The sequence below is a fragment of the Rhineura floridana genome, chromosome 4, assembly GCF_030035675.1.
Source record: "Rhineura floridana isolate rRhiFlo1 chromosome 4, rRhiFlo1.hap2, whole genome shotgun sequence".
NCBI classification, from domain to species: domain Eukaryota; kingdom Metazoa; phylum Chordata; class Lepidosauria; order Squamata; family Rhineuridae; genus Rhineura; species Rhineura floridana.
Window position 1 is genome coordinate 58181912 of NC_084483.1, and position 19923 is coordinate 58201834.

The window sequence follows — 19923 nt, forward strand, 5'->3', positions numbered from 1 at the left end:
CCATGGTGTAGAGAGCCAATCTCTCTGCCTGCCTCCAGTTCCCAGCCTTTCTCAAACACAACTCAACACACAAGTCTCTCCTAGGTGCCAGGGGGAGAAGGCTCTCCTGAAGAGTTTCAATGACAAAAGGATCTCCCTGGCCCATTCACCAGTTGATGGGCACCTGATAGACCCATTAACCCACCTGGCCACTCTATTAGATTAACAAAAGAAACTCAACTGACCAGCAAAGGGTTTCCCACCCCCAGGCGCAAGTCTTCAAATCAGAGGCTGGAAGGGGACTCATAGGAATTATCCATCTCAACCCTCCAAACTCACAACAGTATAATATGAGAATTGTTGGTGTGCTGTTTTTACAAGGAGTCTGAGGCAAGTGTGATGTATCCTCCATCCATGTATGCCATTCTGAGCTCATTGTAGGATAGGTACCGATAATCCCTGATATGCAATTATAAAACATAAAGCAGAAATGCTATATTATTACAGCATCTTTACTGACTATTATTTTCTATAGGATAATTTATGCTGAGAATAGTTAATGTAACATTTCACTTTACCACACTTCTTTCAACATTTCCTATGTCCTTAATTTTGTATGCAGGGAGGATAGTTGTAGGAAACTTGTTAAATTTTTGCAGGTTATGCAGGAGCCATATCAAGGGGTATCAGTGCCAGCTCTAATATAGGATAGTTTTGTTGTTGGATTCCCCTGTCACAATTTTTAAGGCCAGGAATTCAGTTGCAGGGGGAATTTAACACATGTTTTGCCATTCACAATGTAATGATTAGTTTTTATTTCTGACTAGGGGCTTTGTCCCTGCGTGCTTTGTGTGCAAACTCCACCTATCCAAGGCACCCCCAGTCCCGCGATGCATTCCCAAACCCCTCCAAGCACCCCACTGAGGCACCCCCACTCCCCAAAACACTCCCTCCAGGCACCCTCAGTCCCCCCAGGCACCTCCACCTCTAGACACCCCAGTCCATCCAGTGCCTAGAGGTGTTGGTGAGTGTAGGCTGCCATGGGCCCACTCACACTCCTTGCCCGCTTGTGTTGCCTGTTTCTGTGCTGCTGCAACCCACACCACTGCCCTACGCTATGCTTCCCTCAACAAACACAGCCACTGCGAAGTGCACCTAGGCCACCGATGTGCCCCCCCCTCAACAAACAACTGTCACAAAGCATGCCTAGGCCACAAGCATTCTGTGCCACTCCCTTGACAAGTGCAGCCATGCAGCGCACCCAGGGCACCATTGCTGCTACCCTGTGCCATAGCCCCTCACTCACCAAATGTCATCATGCTGTGCAGCATGCCTAGAAAGCTTATTGGCATCTGGCTGGCCAGCCTTCCTTCCTTCCTTCCTCTGCCCCCCCGCCTTGAGTCGGGGGGGCTTGGTCAGGCTTCAGTTCACAGTGCCACCTTTCTGTGGCACTGTGAATTATAGCATGACGCTTTCATTTTTATTATATGTATCAATAGAAAAGCACTCAGTATATTCTACTTACATGACATGTTCCTTTGAAAACTTCAAAACTGTTTAAATGGATGACTATATGAAACATACAGATGTTTCTTACATTTGTGGAGAACACGGTAAATAGTAAATCAATAGAAAAGCACTCAGTATATTCTACTTACATGACATGCTCCTTTGAAAACTTCAAAATTGTTTAAATAGATGACTATATGAAACATACAGATGTTTCTTTTACATTCATGGAAAACACAGTAAATAAAAGAACAGCAGCTTCAACATTCCTATTCATATGTAAATGTCATTCATTCATTCTGCAAGTGCTAAAAGGCTAAAAATCTCACTTTCCAAAGAAAAGTAAAAGAGATGTGCCTTTTCATGTATTTTTTTAATGGAAAGAATTCATATTTTTTATTGTGAATTCACATACAATAGCTAGCATGATTGCAAGAAATATTCTTTTTTACAGGCTCTCCCATTTACTATGAAACATACCTCAGGCACATAAAGGAAAGAGATGCACCACCTCCTTGAATTAAATTAATTTATACAGCCACAAGGCTTTACAATTCTGTTTTTTTCATAAGAATTTATTCTAGAGTTGTCTCCTCTACAACGAATTTTAAAGCTAATGGTGTAGAGCTCTATTTAAATGGATTCTAGTTTATTTCATTTTTTCATGCCTTAACATTTAAGGAAACTGATAGAAGGGGAGCAAGAACAGATAGCGAAACTCACCACTGGAAAGTTGAAGCCAATGTTGTTTAGACAAAACTGGGCAGGGAAAATTTTAGCATTTTAATGATGTCACACTTTTTTATTGCATCTTTGAGTGTATAAAACTGTGGGATTTTTCATGTTTTGTGAGAAGAGTGACAGAAAGAAGAAACTGAGCCCAAGCAAATAATAACACAATCTGTTTAAGAAATCCTAGAGCATCAGTAGGGATCAGTGAGACAGAGTGGGTGGGGCAGCATTGCTTACCTGGCTTCCCAATGCAGAGGTTGCTGGCGGTAAATGAGAGGGGAAGAGGTGATGATATCAGTGTGATGTGGGTGCAGTGGCAGGAGCATCTGATTGACTATGCTGCTGTACCCACACCAAAGGGAAGATTCTTTCACTTTTGAGTTTTTAAATGGCTGTGTGCTTTGCTGATTATGAGCATCTTCACCTTAAGGTTCTACCATATGGAAGGTAAAGATTTTATAGCATAATATTTTACTCTCTTAGCAAACAATTTTATGTGCTTACTATTACAAGGCTAGAAATCTCAGTGAAGTCTATCTATAAAGTTGAATAACTATAATTATTCAAAAGTAACCCTCTTTTAACTGACCAGATGACATAAAAACTTACCACCTTTTGCTTTCTTTTTCATTATCTAGGGCTTACCAGGAGAACATGGAATACCTGGAACACCTGGGATTAAAGGAGAAAAGGTGTGTTTTGCAATATAGACTAAATAAATCACTCTCAAGTTAGGTGAAAGACTCCCAGGACTACTTTGAGTGTGACTTCTCCAGCTACATTATGAGTAACTTTCAGTTTACTGCTTACTGCTGCCTTCTTCTTTAATGATAGAGAGCAATCCCAGAGTGGGCTTCTCCACCTCTTATATTCAGATTGAATGATAGCTTTTGCCATAGTTGGTAGCACTCACTATCCCCAAACTAAAGCTTCTGAAAGAGCCTGAAGTGATAGCAAGTGCCTGGTGGACATGCATGAGGAGAGCAGAAATGCTTCTTCACTGCATGAGAAGTAGGAATGGTTGAGGAATTTGATCTTTCTCAATTCTAATACAAACTAGCCCACTCTGCACCACTCAGAGTTATCCTCTGGCTTCCGAACATCTCCAAATGAGTGTTAGAAGTGCGTATTTTGTGAACAAATATATTTAAAAATGGGTATTTTTGAGGGAAAATAGGTTCAAAGATATATTATCTAGATATAACTTACTGTGCAGGGTTTTTTAAGTGGGATGGATCTGAGTTATGAATGAACACATGTGAAGTGACATGAACTGGATAGATTATTTTCCTGCTGCTGAACAGAAAAAGAATTCTTAGTTGAGACCAATTTTTCTGTTTCTGCAGAGGCATATCTCTGCATCTATTGAAACAGGTGCAAATAAAACTCTGATAAGTAGTAAAGATTCCATTGCTTGTTGTTCTCCTGTGCATGGAAAGATGACCTCAGGTGGGCAACTAGCTCCACCTAGGTGGGTAACTAGCTCCATCTAATCAGAAAGAGCACTGTTCAGTTTTGCAAGGACTTCCTGCTCTCCGTAGCTCCTTCCTACAGTTCTCTTTCTGCCTTCACCACAAACGGTAATTTCCTCGCTCTGCTACGTTGGTTCAGGCCTGTATTGTTTGTGTTTGTCTTGACTTCTAGGTGTTTTTTATCCTCCCTATCTCAGCATTTGTGTTTCCCTTCCTCCTCTTTATCTTGCGTTTGGTGTAAAAAAAAAAGTCCCCCCCGCTCCCTTGGGCTCCTAACCGCGGTGTTAGGCCACTTGTAAAAGAACCTCTCTGCTGGCCTCAAGATCAATTCAGCTCCTGCCACCTGCAAGTTAGCATCAACCCCCCGCCAGTCTCACAGCACGCAACAGCCTCCATTGAGCCTCAGCAGTGAACGGCAAACAATGAGCACCTCAGCAGCCTCAATGCTTCTGCTGCAATGGGCAACAGTGTGGCATTGCACACCGCTTTAGAGCTCCCTCTCCGCCCCTGCCAACAGCTCCCCACTGACTCCAGTGCTTCTGCTGCAATGGGCAGTGGTGCAACCTAGCACGCTACTTTTAAGCTCCCTATCCCTCTGCCTCTGCCAGCAGCTCCTTGCCCCAGTTACAGGGAATTACCGCCAAGGTGGTTGACGCCCAAGGGGTGGTTGTCGCTGGCTCTCCCCCAGTAACATCACAGTGTCTTTGGCTAGCTGCCATCGTGGCCACCTGGCTCTGTAAGTCCCGCTGCACTGGTTGTTCTCAATAGGGATAGCAACCTGCAAAAAGATCAAAGCCACTTCTGCCTCTGCCCAGATCGGATCCAATGCCATTATCAAGACAAACATCAGGGCCTTCTTTAAGGAGCAATACAGAAGCTGAGACAGCGATAGCCCATCCCTCTACCAGTAGGCAATAGGAGGCTGAGGCATGTATACTTGCAGGCATGGTGGCTTCAGAAGACCTAGTAAAGGAAGGGAACAGGCGGGAGCTGATGATCTGGCAAGACCCAGCTAACCAGAGTGGAGATCATTCCACCTCTACCAAACGGCACAGTCCTTTCAATGCTCCAGGCCAGCGGGAAAGACAAAGGAGGGCCGTTCCAGCCATCCTTTCTGGAACAGACAGCGCAACCAGGTCAAGGGTCAACAGTACTTTTCCAACAGATCTGGGTTCTGAACCTAGTAATGGGGAACTAAACAATTCTGACGCCAGCACTGCTCTGGTGGCAGGCCGCCTTCAAAGGTTCGCTCATTGATGGATGGAGATTTCATCGGACCAATGGGTGCTGCATACCCTCCAGTAGTTACAGCTGCATTTCACATCCCTCCCCTCCAATGAGGTTCATACCATCCCCCATCTCGGTGTCTCCAGGCAAAAGGGAGAGAATTTAACATGCAATTTCCCACCTACTGCAAATTGCAGCAATAGAACCTGTCCTGGCAGGGGAGAGATTCTTGGGAAATTACTCTTCTTTACAGTCATGAAGAAAGACAACTCGTTTAGGGCAGTGCTCGACCTGAAGAACTTGTACGAGTACATAAAATACTGCAGGTTTCGCATGGACAAGGAGGCTCTGAGATGGGGAGACTTCCTCATCTCAATCGACCTGAAGGAGGCTTACCTACATGTCCCTATTCTTCCACCTCAGGTTCACAGTGGGGGAGAACCACCTGCAGAACAGGGCCATGCCTTTCGGTTTGTCAACTGCCTCCAGGGAATTCACAAAGATTGTGGTTACCCTGGTGGCACACCTCAGTATGCAGAGAGACCAGGTATTCCTTTATCTGGACGATTTCCTGATTCGGTCACCATCACTACACAAGAGGGACCTGCACGTCACCTTAGCCTGCCTGAAGGACCATGACTTCTTGATCAACCTAGCCAAGAGCCAGCTATATCCATCCCATTGCATAGTACATCTTGGGGCCACTGTAGACTCACAGCAGGGAGTTACAAGATTGGCACAGGACAGAGTAAACAAGATTTGAACAGCAGTATCACATCTCCTGTCCTCCCCATCAGCAGACCTCATGCAGTGACTCTGGTGTTGATAGTCACAAACCTTCCAAGCTACCTCACGGACATGTCACCACTCTCAACCCCTACAGTGAGAACTTCTTCCTTTTCAGAGTGAGATAGTGAGCAGACAACACCGCAGATTGACACTATCACTGGTGGTCTGTCAATCCCTGTGGTGGTGGGCACACGAACCCAATCTGCTCAGGGGTGTATCATTCCAGGATCCCCTACGGACTCTCATCATGTCAGACACCAGCCTCATGGGTTGAGGAGCCATATGTGAGGGCCAGATGATACAAGGCACGTGGTCACCACAGGAATCATCACTCCCCATCAACCTCCTAGAACTTCATGCAATCCATTTGGCACTCAGACACTTCGAGGACTCAAGGCAGTTGGGGGCGGTGCTTGTCAGAACAGACATTGTGACAGCCAAATCTCATTTAAACCATCAGGGAGGCACATGCTCAGCCTGCCTCCAGAGGGAAGCCTCACTTCTGGTCCAGTGGGCGAGGAGCATCTGGACTCTATCCTGGCCAAATACCAGAGAGGGAAGGACAACTGACAAGCAGACTGGTTGAGCCGAGAAAAAGTCCACCAGGGAGAATGGAAGCTTCACCCGGTGACCTTTCAGGAAATGTTGGCACACTTCAGAAGAGTCAGAGTGAACCTCTTCACCACATCCCTCAACCGCCAGGTAAAGAGGTTCTTTGCCAGGTATGCAATGCCAGAGGCAGAAGGAATAGATGCTCTATGTCTCAGTGGCCTCCAAGACAGCTATATGCCTTCCCACCAATCCAAATCATTCCCAGGGTGATCAAAAAAATTCATGCCGGGGGCCAACAGTTGTGCTGGTAGCCCCGTTTTAGCCATGGAGACCCTGGTTCCCGGAGCTCCTCGACCTATCAGTCAAACCTTCGTGGGAGATTCCCCTCAGGGAAGACCTATTATCGAAAGGGTAACTTCACCACCCGGACCCAGGGTGGCTGGCACTTCATGTCTGGAAATTGAGAGGAGATGTCTCCTGAGGGAGGGCATTCTGTCTCGAGTAGTGGAAACAATGATGGCCTCCAGATGTCCATCCACCATTCGGATATACGAGGGTACATGGAAGACCTTCCTGGCTTGGGTGCAGAAGAGAAAGATACTCCCTAGGAAAGCAGGCATTAACGAAATCCTCTCTTTTGTACAAGATGGCTTATATTGGGACTCAAGCTGAACACCCTGAGATGCCAGGCTTTAGCCCTATTGGCTATCCTGTTCAAATCCCCAGACAGCCCACTGGGATCTCATCCTTTTCTGAAGCTTTTCCTTTGCAGGGCAATGATATCTGTGCCACCTACAGTGCATCATTACTTGACGTGGGACCTGCACAATGTATTAATGGCACTCCAAAGCCCTCCATTTGAACCAGTAAAATCCCTCTTCATCTACTATCCTTTAAAGTTTTGTTCCTTGTGGCCATTACCTCAACCCGTAGAGTGTCTGAGCTGAATGCCCTCTCTGTCGATAAGCGTTTCTGTGTGTTTCATAAGGATAGAGTCATTCTCTGCACTGTCCCTTCATTCCGCCCTAAAGTACTGTCTACCTTTCACTGTCAGCAAGAGCTAGTTCTCCCTTCCTTTTGTCCTAATCCAGTTCATCCCACAAAAAAGGTATGGCACTCACTTGACATGAGTAGAGCCCCTAAAGTATATATCTCTAAGACAAAATCCCTCTGCAGAACAGATAGCCTGTTTCTGTCCTTTCACGTAGCGTCATTGGGTAATAAGATTTTTACCTCAACAATAGCTACGTGGATTAAAGCATTATCACATTGGTGTATGCTTCCCTGAGACTTGGCCACCCCAGCAGGATAATGGCCCACTCCACTAGAGTGGCAACCACATCAGCAGCATTTTCCCACGATGCTTCTCCTGGAGATCTGTAGGGCAGCTACATGGGCCACTCCTAATACATTTAAGCATTACAAAATAAATGTGTACACATCCACAGAAGCAGCCTTTGGGGGAGAGCGCTACAGCACGTTCTCTCAGACCAATAATGTTTCAGCCCAGTGTTATTCCCACCCTACCTGGGTCAGCTTTGGTATGTCCCACCTGAGGTCATCTTTCCATGCGCAGGAGAAGAGACATTTGGTCTTACTGTGAAACAGTCGTATCTATGCATGTCAAAGATGACCTCAGGACCACTCCCTAGGAGGGCTTGGCTGCCATTGTTGTTGCAGTGTAGGCTTTTAGCAGAGGGTGCATGAGTGCTGTTCGTTTTTCTTCATTTTTGTGTGGTTGCTGTCATCTACTCGTACTATTGGCTTGTCATCAAGAACTGTGGCAACGATCTATGAAGAGCAGGAAGTCCCTGCAAAATTGAGCAGCACTCTTTCTGCCTTCAGCCACTAGGTGGAGCTAGCTACCCACCTGGGGTCATCTTTGACATGCACAGAGAAGACTGTTTCATAGTATGACCAAATGTCTCATTTATTTATGTAACAGATTTTTATACCTCCCTTTGCCAGTAGGTCCTAGAGCAGTGTTTACACCAATAAAATAATACAACAATACAATAGAATAAAAAACAAATATAATAAAAACAATTCCATAACTCCAACACAAGGAAGAAAAGGGGGGGAGAAGCAGCATTAAATCATCAATTCCATAAAAATCCAACTGTAAAAAGCAGGCAGTTCTTCATCTCACCTATCCTCCAAGAGCCTGTCGAAAGAAGTGTGATGACCTGTTTTCTACAAGAGTATAATGAAGAGGCAAGATACACCTGTTTAGGTGCTGCATAAGTTTGTTATAATAGTATATTGGATGAGAAAATTAAGGCTATTGGGAATATAACTAGGAGGGTGCCATTTTTGAGAAGCTAATTGCATTGAGAGGCATGAGTCCTGACAGCAATGCAAGAAAGTGAAGACATAACTAGTAATAATTCAAACAGCTAAGAAAAAGTATAGTGATGAGACATTCGTAGCTTCCATCTTTCTGTGGAATTAACATTGTTTTCATCTGTATTACATAGGGGGACTCTGGTGGAATCATAGGGCCCCCTGGGCCTCCAGGTTCTAAAGGTGACACAGGACCTCCAGGATCAGACCTTCCTGGAAAACCAGTAAGTGCCATTGAATTATGCTGCAGACGACCCCAAGGCAGGACCTTCCACATAAATAAAAACAGACATAACTCAGAGCTATTATGCCACAAGCAAAGAGTTATAATGAAAGATCTGCTGATAACTCAAAAATTAAATCATGGTATGGGCTGTAGCCTCCATTGCGAGAGGGAGCGGAGGCATGCAAGCCAGTTAACCCAGCACCTCCTCCTTTGGTTCTTACCACTGTCACTAAGTGGATATGTTTATATCATGTCTGCCTTCACTAAATAGCCCTTTAAACTATGGAACTTGCTTACTGACACAACCAACTTGCTGTATTGGGTAGTGTGGCAGGAACAATTGGCAGGGAGGGGCAGCCTCACAGACCTGGCCTTCTGGCAGCGGTGTCAGTGCCACATACTAGGATGGGGCGGTGGCAAATCTGGAGCATTTTTGGCACTCCAGCAGAAGCACCAGATGACTCCGCTGGTGTATCCAAACTGCCCTAACTTTGTCCTGCCTTGCCTTCACACCATCTCCTTAAATAGCAGAGATGCCACTGCTAGGAGGCCAAGTCTGTGGCACCACCCCTCCCATTGGCCATTGGCTATAACGTGGTAAGGCAAATTAGGTATGGTGTGAATAACAGTGCCTCAAAGCTAACCAAAAAATTCACTGAACGTTTTGTAAGACAGCAATTTTAAAAGTTATTTTAAATATATTCTTAGATATTGTTTCCTATCTAAATGTTTGAACAGTTAACCATTAGATAGGAAATAGTACATGAAAACACATCCAACTAAGCCTTATCTGGACCCTACCCTAGGGTCCTACCCTAGGCCTTACCCAAACCAAAAGTTAGGAGTGAAGCAGTTTCCAATCCTCTCAGAGTTCTTCTGTTCCTGAAGTCTGGATCTACTGCAGTCCTGTGGCTTCTTTCTTCTGATTTTAGCTGTTCTTCATTCTGCGACCATGCTCCAACTCTAATTGTATTTGCCAGCTTTACTTGTATAAATGAGTTTTACTCCCTCTCAACCTTTTGGCCAATCAGAAGGTTGATTGCAGAATTCTGTTTAGGTTTTTATTTCCTATAATTTGTCAATTTTCTCTTTTCACTCTTAAGTACAGTAGGGGCCCACTTATACGGCAGGTTAGGGACCAGACCCCTGCCGTAAAGCGAAAATTGCCAAAAAGCAGAACATCAATCAGCTGTAGTGCGGGGAGCTCCAGCTGACAGTGCTTGGCCCCTGAAGTTCCCCCTGCAACAGCTGATTGATGTTCCGCTTTTCTGTGCATTCCTCTCTCCCACCCCCGCTCGCTTGCCCTCGTTATGGTGGGGGAGTAGTGCTCCACTTCCACGGCATGCTCCCTGCTGTGGATTGCAAGGAGAGAGCTGCCTGCCCACACCTGTTCACTTGTTTGCCCTCCGCCGCCTCCCTGGCTTGTCCCCTCCTTGCCCGCTCGCTCGCCCTCATTTGGTGGGGGAGTAGTGCTCCCCTTCTGAGGCAGGGCCTGCCACAGATCGCAGGGAGGGAGCTGTCTGCTCGCCTGCACCTGCTCATTTGCCCTCCGCCGCCTCCCTGGCTTGTCCCCCCCTTGCCCGCTGGCTCGCTTGCTCACCCTCTGCCAGCTATCTCGCTCATCCCCCCTTGCCCGCTCGCCCTCCCCCCTGCCTGTTCATGCACTCGCTCGCTTTCCGCTGCCTCCCTCGCTCGTCCCCCCTTGCCCTCTCGCTCTCCCCCCTGCCTGTTCACATGCTCACTTGCCCTCCACCGCCTCCCTGGCTTGTTCCCCCTTGCCCGCTCGCTCTCCCACCTGCCTGTTCACTCGTGCACTCGCTCGCCCTCCACCGCCTCCCTCAACAATAAAATGGCCCCAGACCCCTTTCTTGGACTCAGCTGCTGAGCGCATCATCAGAGCTTGGAAACATTTCTTTTTTGAACTACAACTCCAATCAGCCCAACTGTAGTTTTAAAAAGGAACATTTCCAAGCTCTGACGAAGCACTCAGGGTGTCGGGCACCATGAATTTGCGTCATGGCGCAAAATTGCTGCAAAAACGGAACAAGCTCCAAACATATGGGACATGGACATAATTCAAAACCGGCGTATTAGTGAAGCGCCAAGAAGCGAAGCACTGTAAAGCGGGGCCCTACTTTATTAGGTCAAATTCCTGGACTAAACCTTTGACCCTCCCATGTTTTCCTTTTTTAACCTTCTGATCAGAGCTGCCTCTGAAACAAAACACAACCACTTTACAAGGAAAATAACATAACATGGTTTCTTCACACAATTTCATTCATAGTAGATTTTCCTTTCCTTTCCTTTTTTTTTTTTGGTATTATAGGGACCATCAGGCACTCCTGGAGCAATTGGCCCACGGGGACCTAAGGTAGGGAAACTTGCACTTCAAGTTTTTACATTCCTTGAGTTGAGTTGTGTTAAAGGTACTTAAACAAAGTGTTGTACCTTCATCAGGGTGAAAGAGGGCTGCCTGGGGTACAAGGGCCACCTGGAGAGATGGGTCCAGCAGGAAATGGAACCCAAGGTTCTCCTGTAAGTATCAAATCAACTTTGTGTGAATTTCATGCCAGGCTAATGCTCTACATATGACATAATTACTCAGATAACACCTTTGTAGCAATCCTCCATTTGCTATATGATTGCTGATATACCATTTCATTTCCACTGTACAGAAACGGTACATTGTCCCAAGGGATGAGCAAGTTGCATTCAATGTATTCATTGAAGTCATCCTATTCATTCAAGGCCTTCTACTTGCACAGTGGAACTTCTCCTCGCACTCCTCTCCCTGTGGAGAGGTTGGGGACCCTCACAAAAGATTTGAAGAGTGCACACTAGGAGGACAGGGAAGGGAAGTTCTGTTGTGGAAGTCTTGGCGTGAATAGGATGACTTTGTTGAATAGTGTTCCCATGGTCTCACTGTAGCAACCTACAGTATGTAGTGTTTTGTTTTTCACCAACTGGCATATCTTAAACAAACAGCTATATGAACTCCCTGCTGCTCTTAGTTTTGTGATTGGGGAGGAAGTGGAAAAAGGGAGGTGGGCATTGCTACATAAGGAGACAAGGAGCTTAGTCCCAGGCTCTTCTCAGAGTGCAACTGACCTAGAAGCACAGCTGTCTACTTTGTGCACATCTCCATGCCAGAGATGAAGGTGCGTTTGGATTGTATTATTCTCTCAGGCATTTTAATGATTTGCTGTCTTCTAACCACTGGCTTTAGAAATTGTCCACTCTCCTGTTTTATGGTTTCAAGGTGTTGAATGTTTTAATTTATATTTTTATTGTTTTTGGTTTTGGATTTTAAATTATATTGTAAGCCACCCTGTGACAAATTTTTGTGGTGGATATTATACAACGGTCTTGAATAAATAAATAAATAATCAATATCCTAGAAGTTTACCTTCTCTCCATAACCTCACTATACAGTAGGGCCCCACTCATATGGCAGGTTACATTCCGGACCCACGCCGAAAAGTGAAAACCGCTGAAAAGCAGAACTCATTGGATAGAATGGTGTACAACGCCCAAAAACCGCCGTAAAAGCGGAACATGCACCGTATGAGTGGGGCTTTAGTCTAATTGCATCTAATTGAGACCGCCGCATTAGCGAAGCACCCTAAAGCAAAGTGCTGTAAAGCGGGGCCCGCCTGTAGTCTATACAACTGGATAATTGATGAGACAATTAGGTCCCATTCCATCTGTCGAAGCAGTATGTGGCTAAGGTTAACATACCATTTGGTGGTTTGGTTTTTGCATATAATAATATTTTATGTTTTGGTAAGAGTTCATCCATTATTTTATAGTTGTGATTTTAAAAAACCTGGTTACCTGCTCCAGATTTTCATGGTAAGACAGTTAAAAAAAACTAGTTAAAGTAAATAATCCATTCTTGCAATTCTTTTCCTGGAATTACAGGAATACAGATGTGACATGCAGGGTCTTGTGACCAATACATGATAGCTGGGGAATGTTCCTCCTCCTACACACTTCACAGGGGAAAGTTTCTGCTGAGGATCATTGATATATCATTTCACTTTCACCCACTCACTGGCCCCTGCCTTTCAACATTGCTGTGCCTGCAGTTGTAGACAGGGAAGATGGTCAAAATATTAACTCCAGAGTATTTGATTTTTAAAAAGGCCTGCAAGTATTCTTTACGTCCAAGCTGTATCATCTTGCTACTCAGATGTCATCATAACTGTCAGTAAAGAAGGATCCATGTTATAATAATCATGGTTGTGAACTGTGCTCTAATTAGAGGGGTGCACTGCATACTCTATAAGGTGAAGCCAGCCAAGTCTGATGTTTTTATATGTAATGTTCAGCTCAACCTGGTTTTCTTCAGATCAGAAGCAAGGAGCATAACTGTTGAAATAAATTTAAATAAAATACTGTAAATTCTCATTAAAGGTTGCAAGCGTTAAACAAGAAGCCTTGAACAATGTGTTTAGGCTTGCTTCAACCCTTTTTTTTTCATTATTCCAAAATTTTCAGCATCTGCATTCCTTCAAAAGATTGTGCTGATTTCAGTTTTGTAAAATGAAGTACAACTCTTAGTATTTATTTATTTATTATTTGATTTATATCCTGCCCTGCCTCCCAGCAGGAGCCCATTATGCATTGATGTGTTTTGCACAAAACAACATCTTTTGCCCTAGAGAATAATGATGCATCCCGAAGAGGGAGGTTTCCTGGTGATAGAGATGTATGATATTGGGTATCATAACTCATATTTTGTGGTGTGGAGTCAAACTATCTAAGCTATTCACACAATGATTTGTTGAAAAAGGAACTTGGCACCAAATACAGCATCATAAAAACATATAAGACAGTGATAACTGCAAGGTCAGCACCTATTTTCTAACTGCTGAGGTACAAATCTTGAAAAAAAATCACATTCAACCTTATTCAGCACATTTGATATCAGTTCATCATTTTTGATGGTGTGGCTGTCATGATGGCAAGTAACAAGCAAGTACATCAAAATACAGCATCAGAGCTGGCAGACTTCATTATTTGTATCATGGGTGAAAATGGGAATTTATTTCTATATTTATTTATATCCTGTCCTTCCTCCCAAAAGGAGCCAGGGTACTGGTTGTGTTCTACAGTGTAACACTGCAAGTTATAGTTCTTGAAAATCAGAACTTGAAAAACGATCTTTCACAGTTCAGATCAAGAACTAATGATGTCAATAACATCATTGATCAGACATCTTCACATTTCCAATCTGCAATATTACAAGACAAGAAACCAACACCATGGCCTTTCCACCTTTCTGATGTTTACCATAATTCTTCATTGTTCCTGCTTTCCTATAAATGAGGCCACACTCGCTGCGCAGCTGACGAGCGGAACATGGTTGCAGATGGGAGCAAAGTTGCCGCCTCCATCTTTGTACGGGGTAAAGTCATGTGTCGCGCCTATTGCGCATGCATGACGTGCAGTGTGGAGGGGAGGGGCTTCTGGGACTGCCCTCCCTCTTTTATGGTGTGTCTAGGGGTCGCTTTGGGGCTGAGTAGGAATCTTTATCCTGCCCACCCTCGTTGGCGGGCAGGTTTTTTGCCTGCTCCACATAATGGAAGGGGGAGCGGATTGGGTTAGGGGGCATTGTGATCAATAGGTGGTTTTGGCTAATGCGGCTAATTTGACATATTGAAAGGTTAATGCCCTACGGGGCAGCTCATTCTAGCACTGGTGTAGGAAGGTGTGGGAGGGGAAATAGGTAATGACAGCTAGGTGGCCCCCTTAGGCACCTTTGGAGGTGATTGGCAGTTCTGGAGGCCTGTCTGTCAGGGTTTTACGGCTTGAGGGCAGGATATGGGCTGCCTCTGGGGCCAACTTATCTCATCTACCCAAGGGTTATCCAGCCTTGGTGGGGATGACGTAGTGTCCAGGGGCAGGGTTGGGGTCCCGGGGATTCATCAGAACTGGATTCAGAAGAACCGGAGAGAGGGGAGGGGGTCACATCGCCAGAGTGGAGCGAAGACGAAGCAGAGGAAATTCCAGAGATAGAGTTACCTAGCAACGGGGACCTTGAAGGCTTTACAGCTTCAGAGTCTTCCCTTGAAGTTCCCACGCCTCCTCTGCTCCGAAGCTCAGAACAGGGGGGGGGGGAAGAGGGAGGACTGCCCAAGACAGAAAAGCCGCAAGACAGTTTTAAAACTGCTCCCCCTTTCCCCCATACCGGAGTCGGAGACTTCAGAAGAGGAGGGGCCCGTACTTCCCCCGTCGCCGCGTACTCGAAGACAGTTGAAAAGACAAGAAAGGAGGGCGGTGACTGAGGGTCCGTTAAGGAGGAGTGAAAGGCTTCGCGCCCGTTTGCCCCCTTCTTAAGAGACAGGTGGGAAAGCAGTTCCTTGCTCTGTCAACTCTCTTTCTAAGTCGCAGGACCTGTAACTCTGTGTTGCTTCATGAGAAGGCGCAGTCTCTGTTTGGATATTACCTTAATAAAAACTGAATTGCTTTCAACCACGAGTCTGATTCCTGAGTCCCATCCTGGGCCTGATAGCTTGACAGAGCCACCTAAATCACCCTCAACGCTCTCTCCACTTGACCGTGACAAGATGGAAAAGGGAGCAGCGGGGGGAACGAATCCCACTTCTGAGACGGAAGAAGTGAGACTTTTGAGGACTAATGTGGCTGATTTGCAGACGGACGTTCAAACCTTACTGGCAGCAGTCAAGGCGCTAAAAATGGATAATCAGGCCTTGAACGCCACGATCGATCGGATGTGGGCAGCCCCTCCAGCCGCTGCGGTAAAGGTTCCCATTGGATTACCCCCAAAGTATGCGGGGCAGAGTGATCAGTTGGCAACTTTTGTGGCTCAATGTGAGTTATACTTGGACATCAGGAATGCAGAATTTCTGGGTGATGGGGCTAAAGTGGCTTTCGTGATCAGCCTCCTGGAGGGAGAAGCTGCAAAATGGGTGACTCCGTATCTGGTGAGAAAGGATGCCCTCCTAGGAAGATACAGAGGATTTATACAAGAAATGACCGAGATGTTTCAAGACCCGCAAAGAGCTGAAACAGTAGCGCGGCAGCTAGGCGCTCTGAAACAAGCAAAAGGGACTGTTTCCGAGTACACTAACACTTTTAAAATTTTGTCCCAGGAAACTGGTTATAATGATGCAGCCTTGATGTTTATGTACCGGAGTGGACTAAATGCTGAAATCCTGGATGAGCTGGCCAGGACCACCACTCCCACTGACCTGCCAGGGCTAATCCGGCTGTGCCTGCAGATCGATCACCGGCTGGAAGGAAGGCGCCTGGAAAAGAAGCAGGAGGTCCCGAGATATTCAGCCTCAGCTTCCCGCAGCAAGGCCCTTTCCACTTCAGGAACGACAGGTAATGCAACCGAGGGACAGGGAGGGGCTAGGCCAAAACTGTCAGAAGAAGAAAAGGAGAGACGACGTCGAGAACGTCTATGCTTTTATTGTTCGAGACTGGGCCATGTGGCCAGAGACTGTGGACTGAAAGGGGGGAAAGCAGAGCCGTCAGGAAACTAAAATACCCAGTTCACGTGCAGGCCGGTGGACTGGGGGCAGCGTTGTATAAAGGCCCTCCAATGATCCAACCTCCCTCTAAAGGAGTGTTGGTCCTACCTATTCGGATTACAACTTCCCAAGGAGTGGTGTTTAATTCTACTGCATTAATTGACAGTGGGGCCTCCACAAATTTTATTGATGCAAAGTTAGCCAAGCGTTATGGAATTTCTAGGTGGAAACTGGACGCTCCCCTATCTGTGGAGACCATCGATGGGAGACCCCTGAAGTCAGGAGGAGTGACACAAGCCACGGAGGAATTGAAACTCCAAATTCCTGGGCATGAAGAGTTCATTTCGCTGTACGTGTCAGATCTCTCGAACTTTGAGGTGATTCTGGGAATGCCCTGGCTAGCCAAGCACGAACCCAAAATAAGTTGGAAGGAGGTGGTGGTGTGGTTCACCTCTCAGTATTGTCAGGAAAACTGTCAACCAGAAGGAATCAAGAACACCTTAGCAGGGGCGGTGCAAGAGATCGAGCAAGTGATCCTCCCCTTGAAGTACAAGGAATTCAAAGATGTATTCGATGAAAAAGAGGCAGAGACTTTACCCCCCCCACTGCCCTTACGACTGTGCGATTGATCTCGTGCCAGGAGCCAGCATTCCATTGGGAAGAATTTACTCTCTTACAGAGACTGAGAGAGAGGCCCTGAAGGAATTTCTGGAAAAAAAACTGAAGCGAGGATTCATACGTCCCTCACAGTCCCCCGCTGGAGCGCCCCTGTTGTTTGTGAAGAAGAAAGGGGGGGAGCTCAGGCCTTGTAACGACTACCGTGCATTGAATCAGATCACCATCCCTAACAGTTACCCACTGCCCCTGATTTCAGAGCTGCTAGACCGACTGCGCTCAGCAAAAATCTTCACGAAGCTAGACTTAAGAGGAGCGTACAATCTGATCAGGATGAAGGAGGGACATGAATGGAAAACAGGATTTCTGACTTCTTACGGACAGTTTGAATATTTGGTCATGCTGTTCGGACTTTCAGGGAGCCCAGGCGTGTTCCAAAAGTTCATGAACGACGTGTTTAGAGACCTGTTGGACACGTATGTAATTTGTTACTTAGATGATATCCTGGTGTTCTCAAAGAATCAAGAAGACCATGATCAACATGTGAAAACTGTGTTGAAGAGACTGAGAGAGAATCATCTGTATGCTAAGCTAGAGAAATGTGGATTTGACCTCCAGTCTTTGGACTTCCTTGGGTACCGAATCTCAGTGGGGGGAGTGGAGATGGACCCAGGGAAAAGTGAGTTGTATATTGGACTGGGGCCAACCTGTTACCAAAAAGGATGTACAACGTTTTCTAGGGTTTGCCGATTATTACAGAAAGTTCATCCCAGGGTTTTCCAAATTAACAGCTCCTCTGACTGACTGTTTAAGGGGAAAGAAGAAATTTCAATGGACAGAGAACGCTACAAACGCCTTTGAGGAGCTGAAAAGAAGATTCACTACTGAGCCCATCCTGCGTTTTGCCGATCCAACTCGCCCTTTCGTCGTGGAAGCAGATGCTTCGGATTTTGCCATCGGGGGGGTCCTTCTTCAATTAGACCAAGAAGGGAAGGAACTGCACCCCTGCGCGTACTTCTCTAGAAAGTTAAAGCCTGCAGAGAAGAACTATACAGTATGAGAGAAGGAACTACTAGCCATCAAGGATTCTTTTGAGAACTGGAGACAATATTTGGAGGGGGCCACTCATCAGATAGAAGTGCGCTCTGACCACAAGAACCTAGAAAGCCTACAAACAGCCAGAAAGCTGAACCAGAGACAGATAAGATGGTCCCAGTTCTTCACTAGGTTCAACTTCAAGATTACTTATCATGCCCAAGCCAAAAACCAGAGAGCAGATGCCTTATCCAGACAGCCACAATTCAAAGGAAGTGAGTCCTAGGACCAGCCTCAGTACGTGATCCCACCAGAGAAATTAACGTTGGGATCATGTCAGCCTTCATGGGAAGAAGAACTCAAAAGGGCCCAACAGGAAGATGCAGGCATGCAACGATATATTCAGGAGGCGGGACAGGATCAAGACCCTGAAGTAAGTTTCCACTGGCGGGATGGACTGTTATGGTTTAAAGCAGCCAGGTATGTGCCAGAAGGGGAATTAAGACTCAGAGTCCTACGTCAATGCCATGACTCCATCACCGCGGGGCACTTTGGCATTTACAAAACCATTCAGAACGTGGCCAAGGACTTTTGGTGGCCTAAAATGCGTCAGGATATTGAAGACTACGTAAAATCCTGTTCTGTCTGTATGCGAGCGAAAACACAAACAGGAAAACCAGCAGGGCTGTTACAACCGCTACCTGTCCCAAACGAACCCTGGAAGGACCTTTCCATGGATTTTAAAACTGATCTACCAAAGTCACAAGGAATGACGGCCATCCTAGTAGTGGTAGATTTACTCACCAAAATGACGCATTTTCTTCCTTGTTCAGGGGCCTTAGAGGCAAAAGAGACAGCCAAGTTATTCATCAAGGAAATCTACCGGTTGCATGGATTGCCAAACAGTCTAGTCTCGGATCGAGGAACTCAGTTCACAGCTAAGTTTTGGAGAGCAATGTGGAAACAGCTGCAGACGGAGCTAAAACTCTCTTCAGCTCATCATCCCCAGACAGACGGTCAGACGGAACGACTGAACGCTGTTTTGGAAAGATATTTATGTTGTTATGTGTCCTACCAACAGACTGACTGGGTGTCATATTTACATTTTGCAGAGTTTGCCTATAACAACTCCTTACACTCCAGCACTAAGCAAACCCCGTTCTTCGCTAATTATGGATTTCATCCTAAAGCCTTCCCAAGCAGCTCAGAAGGGGTGTTGGTGCCCGCTGCAGGAGACTTTCTGAAGGAATTACAGGCTGCGCAACAGACATTGAGACAGCAGCTAAATGAAGCCAAGACGGAGTACAAGAGAGTTGCTGATCTGCACAGGAGAGAGGGCCCCCCCTCCAACCAGGAGACCAGGTATGGCTGTCCACCCGTTTCCTTCAGATGCCAGGCAAATGTAGGAAATTACAAGACAAGAGGGTGGGGCCTTTTGATATAGAGGCTCAAATCAATCCTGTGGCGTACCGACTGAAGTTACCAGACACGTTTAAAATGCACCCTGTGTTTCATCGATCTCTGCTAACGAAAGCAGCCCCTCCCAGTGAGTTATGGCCAGAGGAGCCTCCAGGGGCTCCGCTCCTGATAAATGAGCAGACTGAGTTTGAAGTTGAGGAAATCCTGGACTCCAGAATAAGGCATAACAAATTGCAGTATTTGATTCATTGGAAGGGCTATGGGCCAGCAGATAGATCTTGGGAAGCTGAAACTGACGTGCATGCTCCAGATTTGGTAAAACTTTTTCACCAACGTTTTCCCCATTGCCCCAAGCCAGTCAGGGGGGGGAGCTCAGCCTGAGAGAGGGGATGATGTCCAGGGGCAGGGTTGGGGTCCCGGGGATTCATCAGAACTGGATTCAGAAGAACCGGAGAGAGGGGAGGGGGTCACATCGCCAGAGTGGAGCGAAGACGAAGCAGAGGAAATTCCAGAGATAGAGTTA

General features: G+C 46.2%; 1 protein-coding gene across 7 annotated transcripts in view; it reads left to right on the forward strand.

Moving 5' to 3' along the window:
* Positions 1-19923, forward strand: part of COL19A1 (collagen type XIX alpha 1 chain) — a 358502-nt gene that overhangs the window by 275368 nt on the left and 63211 nt on the right. For all 7 annotated transcript variants that reach the window (XR_009762166.1, XM_061623076.1, XM_061623078.1 and 4 more), the window contains 4 exons: positions 2859-2912; positions 8738-8827; positions 11156-11200; positions 11287-11364. Coding sequence is in view for 6 of the 7 variants with exons in the window: in XM_061623076.1 (XP_061479060.1) it covers positions 2859-2912; positions 8738-8827; positions 11156-11200; positions 11287-11364 (267 nt within the window). In the remaining variant the exon portion in view is untranslated. The remainder of the gene's footprint in view (positions 1-2858; positions 2913-8737; positions 8828-11155; positions 11201-11286; positions 11365-19923) is intronic.